This window comes from Hydra vulgaris, chromosome 06 (genome assembly GCF_038396675.1).
Source record: "Hydra vulgaris chromosome 06, alternate assembly HydraT2T_AEP".
Classification (NCBI taxonomy): Eukaryota; Metazoa; Cnidaria; class Hydrozoa; order Anthoathecata; family Hydridae; genus Hydra; species Hydra vulgaris.
Window position 1 is genome coordinate 52,468,319 of NC_088925.1, and position 9,182 is coordinate 52,477,500.

The window sequence follows — 9,182 nt, forward strand, 5'->3', positions numbered from 1 at the left end:
GAATCATCTGGGCTATTGTATCAATCAAGTAGTGCAATTGGTCCTACAACTACTATCTCATTTTACAGAAATTTTACTGATTCCATGCCTAGTGCTGCTGCTGGAAGAAGATTAGTAGTAACATTAAACTCTGGTGATGCATAAGTGGGGCAATCTGGAAGTTATACTGTAGTAGGAAATGTTTTCTTTTATACATAGATTTAACACTTGTGAAATTGATGTAACCATAATATATTAATATATTATGGTTGAAATGGTTGAAATATGATATGAGAATATGGATAAGTATATGGTTGAAAAAAAATGTCCCAGAACGCCCTTTTTATACTACTTTTAGCAATTGCTTCATGAAACCAAACTTAAAATGGAGTGGTGAAAAAACTATAGATATTTTAGCTGATCTTAGCATTATTTTTACTATTAGACCAATTCAACATTCTGAAAAGATTCTAATGCCAATTTTTAAAGGTTTATTTTTTGTCAGAAAATGAACAAAGTAAGTCTGCTACAGAAACAGAAGAACCAATATCATTTTAGAAGACTTCTCCACTAATGCAAAATATTTAAAAACGACTCAGTTTTGTAATCAGTTAAAACTGAATAACTTAGTGCATGATCTAGGACTTTTTAAGCAAACAGCAGAACTATTAGCCTCTAGATTAAATAGGAAACTTAAATATGTTCATTCAAACAAATAAAAATAATTTTGAATTTTCCAAGGGGCACCCGGTTGACTATGACAGGCGATTATTGACAGCCAGAATTTTGAATGAATAAAGTTTTTAATTAGAAACTAAGAATAGAAAGAACTGCAAATATAACAAAAATGAACATTTTAACTTATCATATATAATTTTAAGCCATCTATTTGTAATAAATTGTAAAATAAATGAGTGGTCTTGTGATGGCCAGTCACTGTACCATTGCAATAGAATTAGCGAGTGATCGACCAAAACAGAAAAAAAGCTGAAACCGAAATAAACCAAAATTTTGGGTACTCTAGTTTGGTACTGAAACCGACATTTTGGAAAATATTTACCGAAACCCGAAAAAATATTTACCGAAAATATTTACCGACATTTTGGAAAATATTTACCGAAACCCATGCCAACATTTCGGCTAGTCAAAATTAATTTCATTATAAAATTTTATTTAAAAATGCAATTTTACAGTTGCTGTTTTTTCATACATGTATTATGTAAGAATTGATTACAAGTGTTTCACAAATTAAGATTTAATACATAAGTTGGGGATATAAGTTAACAGCAACAGTTAATAATTGGCAGAAATTTTTCTGCAAAACAAGAACTTTTCAAGGTATTTTGTGAAAATTCTTTAAACTTATGTGCAAATTCTTAAAATATTTTGTGAATGTTCTCAAAAATATTCTAATTCTCAAATTCAGATAAAAATTTAAAACCTTACAAATTTTTCAGTTTTCAATGTTTTTCAACCGAAATTTCGCTTTTTACCAAATTTATAAAAAGTACCGAAATTTTAGTAATGGTTCAAATTGAAATTTCAGGCGGAAGCGATACCGAAATAGAATTTCGGTCAGTCACTAGAACTAGTGACTGAATTCTAACTTGTAATCATAAACTTTATTGCATTATAATATAAAATAAAATTACAATAAAAAGTTAATGTTAAGGTATACAATAAAGTAAGTGGTAAGGTTTACTATAAAAAGTTAAATTGTCGAAAGTTAAATTATTAACTTTTGACTATTCAAAAATTTAATTTTTAAATGCAAAGTTGCATTTTTTAACTAAAATATTTAAGTTGAAAAACTTATATTTCTTTAACATCAACAGGAATTTTCTCTTGTTTTTATGTTTATAATTTACAGTTTTTTAAGTTTTATGGCAGTAAATAGTTTCTAGTATTTAGTTTCTTCTAGTTTTTTGTTTCTTTCTAGTAACTAGTTTTTTGTCAATCTATATTTTCTAGGCAGCAATTTTGTTTTTGTTATTATAGATGTTGTGAATGGAGCAGTGTTTAATGAGGATCACGATGAGCTTGTTATAGTAAAAGATATCGATTTTTTTTCTATGTGCGAGCATCATTTAGTTACATTTTATGGCAAAGTATTTTATTTCATATTTTTATTTTTGTTTATTTTTTGTTTTGTTATTCATTTATTAGAAACGATTTAAAACCATGTTTATTATATTTCATGTTTACAATAATGATGGCTCTGATTATATTATTTTGGTTATATGAGATTATTGCTGACAAACAAAAATATGGCTGGCAATAAGTGGAGATTTATTTTTGAATTTTGATTCATTCTGTGTCAAAGTTTTGTTTATCTGCATTTTCTCAGATATGCATTTTAAGCACCTCAGAAATTTCAAAAATATCTGTAAAAAAAATAAAGAAGCCTATTTTGACAAATATTAGAAGTTGAAAGTTTTCCAAAAATAGCATTATTTAGTTTGATTTAGTTATTTGCAAAAAGTTTTTTTGCATGACTTGTATTAAATTATTATTTTTTAAAAACTTTAGGTCCATGTTGGGTATTTACCAAATAAGAAAGTAATTGGAATTAGTAAAATTGCAAGGTAAAACATTCATTTAATTTAGTTGCTCAGTTGGCCAGCTACTCTTGTCATCATATATATCTTTTTTTTAAATAAATTGTTTTTTTTTATTATTATTATTTTTTTATTTTTATTTTTTTTTTTACAGATGCAGGCAGCCTGAAAACTTTAATATAAAAATGTGTGTGTTGGGTTCAGACATAATTTTTTTGCTATTTTTAAAAGTCATCTTTTCTAGATTCAAAGCAGTAATCAACTAAATTGCTTGTTGCCTAATATACCTTTTTTAAAACAAAAAATGATAAATTATTTATCAAAAATTATAGTAAAAAATATAAAAAATTAAAAAAAAAAGTTACAATAAAAGTTTGATACATATCTTCTTTAGGCTCAAGTTTTTCATACACCTCATTCATTCATACACCCTAAACTCATTCTTAGAGATCTAATAAGTGAATCTGAACTTCACAAAAAGCTTTACATAATAACTTTGTTATTGACTTTCCTAGAAAAATTTTTTAGGTAGTAAAAGTGAAAAAACACATTACTATTTCAGAAAATTAATAAATATTGAAATAGCTGAATATCATGGTTAACAAGTGTGTTGCATATGGTTGTAAAACTGTATGCAATCTTTGAAAAACTGTTTGTATGGTTGTAAAACTGTATGCGATCTTCGAAAGCTATAAAAGTGGCTTCTTTTCATTTTCATTAAAAAGTCAACATTTTCAAATTATTGGGTTTATTTTGTAAATTATGGTAATCGAGTCCAATAATCAAGTTTTGTTTTATGTGAAAAGCATTTGCTAGCAGCCTTGTTGGAAGCAAAGATATTGAAATAACAACAACTGATTTTTATGTTATTAATATCATTATGGGAACCAAACCAAGTATTACCATAACGATATTAATAACCTAAGAACGTCTTATTAAAAAATCCAATTAAACTTATTGATAAATGTTTAAACAACTATTTAAATTAAAATTCAACAATAATAAATCCCTTAATTACAAATATTTTAGGTTGCCATATACAGGTGATAGTTCTAGAAATATTAAAAAACAAATTTAATGAATTAACTAAAAAGTTATGTAAAAAAGATTTAATTATTAAATTATCATTTTCTTTTAAAATTAAGCAATAGATCTCATAATAGATTTTTGCAATAAAGTCATTAATTTGTATCTCTTATGAAAACAGTTTTTTAATGATTTTTGTAAATTTTACTGAAGATGAAGTATGTAGTTTGAAACATGAATATCAAACATTTTAAAAGTGTTGTTAATTTTATTCAAATTTATATTTCAATTCTGCTTAACAGATTGTTTAGCAATATATTTATATATATATATATATATATATATATATATATATATATATATATATATATATATATATATATATATATATATATATATATATATATATATATATATAGTGGCGGATCCAGCATTTTTTAATCTTTGAGATAACTAACTTCCAGACATGGAGCTAACTCCTAACATTTTTATGTTTATACTTATATCAAATAATGAGGGTTTGCAAAAAATTGCAGTGATTGGAGGCTGGGAACAAAAAAGCCCCAAAATTTTTGCTACAACTGCCCCAGACGTGAGAGCAACAAGTTGATGAAATGTTTTTTGTATTATTCTCAACTAGACTTATATTCATCGATAATTTTTAAGTTTCATAGTATTATCTCTCAGCGTTCAAAAATTATGACCATATAAAGTTCAAACCCCCCTCAATTTAAGGGGGTTGTAATTTTTATATGGTCATAATTTTTGAACGCTGAGAGATAATACTATGAAACTTAAAAATTATCGATGAATATAAGTCTAGTTGAGAATAATACAAAAAACATTTTATCAACTTGTTGCTCTCACGTCTGGGGCAGTTGTAGCAAAAATTTTGGGGCTTTATTGTTCCCAACCTCCAATCACTGCAATTTTTTGACCTTTCATGGAAACCATATATACAATCGATTGATAAATTAGCATCTGCTCAGTTCGATTGTATATATGGTTTCCATGAAAGGTCAGTAGTAAACGATAATCCAAGATGGCATAAGGAAGAGGACTCTGTGAGAGGGTTGCTATTCATTAATATAGGAATGTTGACAGTACTGATAGTTTAATAGTACTGATAGAAATTGATAGTTTCTCAACAAGACACATATAGCAACAATCATTAGAACTCATTGTATCAAATGCTAATCTAAATCTGTGCAGAAATTTTGTTGGTTGTTTAAATAAAATTTCTAACAATTCAAACAAAGATGCAATTTGTCCCAAGCTATGTTTTTTGACAGTAAGATTGCTAAATCTTTTCAAATGGGACTAAATAAAGTTAGATATACCAACACACATTGTCTTGGGCCTCATTTCAAACCTTTACTTAAACAACAACTGAGCCTGTCTCCTTAGCTTGTTGTATCCTTTGATGAATCCCTCAACAAGAATACTCAAACTTTTCAAATGGATTTACTCATCCAATATTTGAATAAGGAATTTTTATTAGGGTTTCTCGTTTATGGGACATAGTACCAGTCTTGATTTGCTGAATCATTTCAATGAAAAAATAAGTAGTCTTTACAAAAATAAGGTTATTCAGGTCTCTATGGATGGACCCAGTGTCAACTAAAAATTTGTTCAAAGCAAACGTGAAGAGCATAAACTAAACTCATTGACCTTGGCTGCTGTTCCCTACACATAATTCATGATGGTTTCAAAACAGGGGCAGAGTTAACAGATTGGGCAATTAAAAAGACATTCAAAAGCTGCTTTATCATATTTCAGGATTTTTCTGCCAGAAGAGGTGACTTTATCAGTATCACTGAAGGTTCTGTGTTCCCATTTTGCGCAACCAAATGGGTTGAAGACAATAAGGTAGCAGAAAGATTATTTAGTATTTGGCCATCTATAAAAATTATTATTATAAGGAGGAAAAAGAACTTTCCCTTGTAAGATTCCAGTTCTTTAGCTACATGGTGCATATGTTAGAACCGTTTCTGAAGGTCTATTAGACAGATGCTCTAATGTTACCTCACATAAATGGTGATCTTGTAGAGTAGGTCAAGAGAATTCTTTGGGTGTTCATTATATCTGAAACTATTGAGTCATGCTCAAAACTTACCAAAATTGATCTGCAAAATAAAGAGAACCATTTGAAACCCAGTGAAATTGATATCGGGTTTGCTGTTGAATTATTATTGTTAAAGTTCAGAAAGAATGATGCAGTTATTTTGAAGGTTATTTTTAACAAATTTTAAAATCAATGCATGCATATTTTGGAATTTGAAAGAAGTTGTCATAAGAATCAATAATAAGTTGTAATGAATCATGGATGTTTTTATTAGCTGTAAATAAAAGAATAAACACCTCAATATTCATACACTTCAAAGATATTGACATAAAAAAAATCCCATGTTGTCATCTGTCATTAAGTTGGTTCTGATTCTGAGTCATGGATAGGCATCAGTTGAATGGGGGTTAAGTGTCAATAATGATGTTGTTACTGACAATACAATATATCAATAAATGGTATTGTTGGGCAGTGTCTTGTGCGTGATTTCATACTTACCAACAACCTCAACCCCCACACTGTCCAGATTACATTAGAAATGAAAGTTGCCTTTAAATCTGCACATCAAAAATACCAACTCATGCTTGAGGAAGAGAAGTTAAAAAATAAAAAAAATTTAATGCTAGGTCAGAAAGTCATTGTTTTGTTTGAAATTAAAGAACTAAAATCTCTAATAAAAAAACTTCAGTTTTCTTACAAAATTTTATTGATGCTAGAAAAAGAGTTTGTCTTAAAAGTGGTGCCAAGTGTTTTAAGTGAAGCCAAAAATGAAAACATATCATTGGTCAGCAAAGCAAATGCTTTAAAAAGGAAAAGTGAGGAGAAAATGAAAGACTTTGCTAGGTTATAGGAAATGTGATTGATATTGCAGGAAAAGAGAAACTGAATTAACAATTGTTGCTTTTTTTGATAATTTCTTTGTTGATATAAAATATTATTTATGTTGGTATTTAAGCAAATATGGTTGAAAAACTTCAAATATTTTTTGTTTAATAAAAGATTTTGGTTAAAAGTTCTTTGTGTTTAATGGTTTGCGTATGATCAAGCAGACCTTTTTTAATTATTTTCTTTAGAAGGTGTATGTCAAAAGTAATTTGAAAACTTGTCAAGGTTTATTATATCCATTTTAATTTTTGTATAAACAAGTTTAACCAAAAAATTGCTTTGCACAATGACCTTTCTAAATTGACAATCATTGTCTGTTTAGAAGGGTCATTATAATATAAAAACTAAAATGTATTGAATGTGTTTTAGCTTTTATATTTGTAATTTTTTTGTTTACTTGATTTTAGCTCATTGATTCCTAGTCAGTTTCTGTTTCTAGGCCCTGTTTCTGCTTGTTTAAACAACATCAGTTTAAACCTCTGCATTATCAGTTGATGATGTTTTTTAATTAAAAGAACTAGATCATGCACAATTTAATAGATTAGTCTGGCTCAATCTATCAATGCTCAAAATATTTACTAATGTTTCTTAAGCTATGTTTTGTTATACTGTACTACTTTTACTTGAAGATATTGTTGAATTAGTAAGGGTACAGCTACAAATAGTGGTAAAAAACTACTAACCTAAAGTAGTCTCTGTTATAGACCAACAATTGCATTGGGTGTTGAAAGGTATTTGTGTTTTCGTCCAACTTTATATTTACATAGATATTTCAGTTAATTTTTGTTTTAGTGAAAAATGATTTATAAAGTATTTTATATGTGCATAATTTTTAGTTTTCTTGAAGATCATCTAAAACTTATGTTTTTCTGCAACCTATCATCTAAAACTTATGTTTTTCCTAGTTTTCATTCATAGTCATCTTTAATAATAAAATCCATAATGAACTTAACTAATGACTAAGTTTTATAAGTTTCATCATTCATAGCATGTTTAAATATACCATTTACATAGTATTTCTATTAATTAACTTAGCACCACTAAAAATTTTCTCCTCTTTTCTTTTTTTTATTTTTATATAAATTCACTCCAAAGCCAAGAAGGCTACAACAGTTGAGAAGGCTGCTTTCGTTGTGGTCACAACCCTCTTTCAACTCCAAAACACGAACCTTGGAAAACAAGGCCGCTGCAGGGAGCAATAAGTTTAGCGCAGTACTACCAGGGGCATGGTAGGAATCGAACTTAAAACTTCTTGCTTATGATGCGAGCACTCTACCACTACACCACTACCACATTTTAATTGAATAAAACATTTTATCATGAGCATTTTAATTGAGTAAAACATTTTATCAAACTTACACCTAGTGGTCTTACATACACAACTACTTAAAGTTAAATTATCAGTTGTTTAAACTTAATATAAATATTTATTGCTAAAACACAATTAATTAGTAAGAAAACTTTATTATTAAAAAAATTTAACATCATGAGTTTATTATCTTTTTTTTAATAAAATGTCATACATAAATCAGTTGTAGAATTTGGAAAAACAATGACGGCATTTTTAGGATTCCAATTTATTTAAATCTATTTCAAAATATTGATGTTTGTTTGTAGTTCTTTTTCTAACCAGGTTTTGTTATGCAATTTAAATCCATCCTTGTGTCTGTTTACTTTATTCCATTTTTTGCTAAATTGTTTAAAAAAATTTAGAATTCTATGTCAGAGATCCCTGTAACTTTTTAAGCATCAGGAATGGTAGCTGATTTGATCAAATTATTTTCCAAGGCAATTTATAAAAAAATTTATGAGTAATTTCTTAATTTTTCATAATAATTGAACAAAGAAAATTTTAATTAAAGATATTTTAAATTTTTATTTAATTTTTAAATTAATATTTAAATTTTAGATAATTAAAAGTATAATTGATTGTAAACTGAAATAAGTTTAAGTTTATAAATAGGAAAATCACAAAAATTAATAAAGTGGATTAGCATTTAATTTTATTATGTCCTGCACTTTCCAAAATTCCACTTAATTGTTTAGAGTTCGTAGTTCACAACTATGTGCTTTGAATGTAATGTATGTAAATATGAAAAATGACTAACAGGTTGTATATTTATAGTCTACTAAACTTTAATTGGTGCAAATTTGTGCAAGGTATTTTTGCAATCTAGAAAAACAATCTAGAATATTGATAAACTGTAAAAAAGTTAATCCCATAGTGGGGACATTAAGGGAAAAAAAGATTTATAGCTTTTTATAGTACCTATTTATTATACTTTGTCATATTTTAATTGTCATATTGAAATGTACAAAAAATATCTTAAAAAAACAAAGTTTAGTTTGTCAGGTTTTAAAAAAATAAAACAGGTGTGCTATTATTAAGACTATAAAGTTTTATGTAATTCAAAACAAACTGTGTATACTAGATGAAATTTAATTTTATAAGAAACCAGAGCCCAGGACTCTTAAAACAAAACTTAAAATATTAAAATAAAGTTTTTTTATTGTGAGGTGAATACTTAAAATTTTGCAAACAAAATTGACTCTAATACTGATTTTTGGCATTTATGCTCATTTGTGATTTATTTTTATCATTTGTGATATATATATATATATCTCATTTGATTTATGTCCACTCTGAATTGTTATAATATTGGATTGGA

General features: G+C 27.1%; 1 protein-coding gene across 1 annotated transcript in view; it reads left to right on the plus strand.

Moving 5' to 3' along the window:
* The window catches only part of LOC100215739 (GTP cyclohydrolase 1), a 48,050-nt gene that overhangs the window by 30,474 nt on the left and 8,394 nt on the right, over positions 1–9,182 (plus strand). The window contains exons 3-4 of the mRNA XM_065800442.1: positions 1,978–2,087; positions 2,509–2,564. Of these exons, the coding sequence (XP_065656514.1) occupies positions 1,978–2,087; positions 2,509–2,564 (166 nt within the window). The remainder of the gene's footprint in view (positions 1–1,977; positions 2,088–2,508; positions 2,565–9,182) is intronic.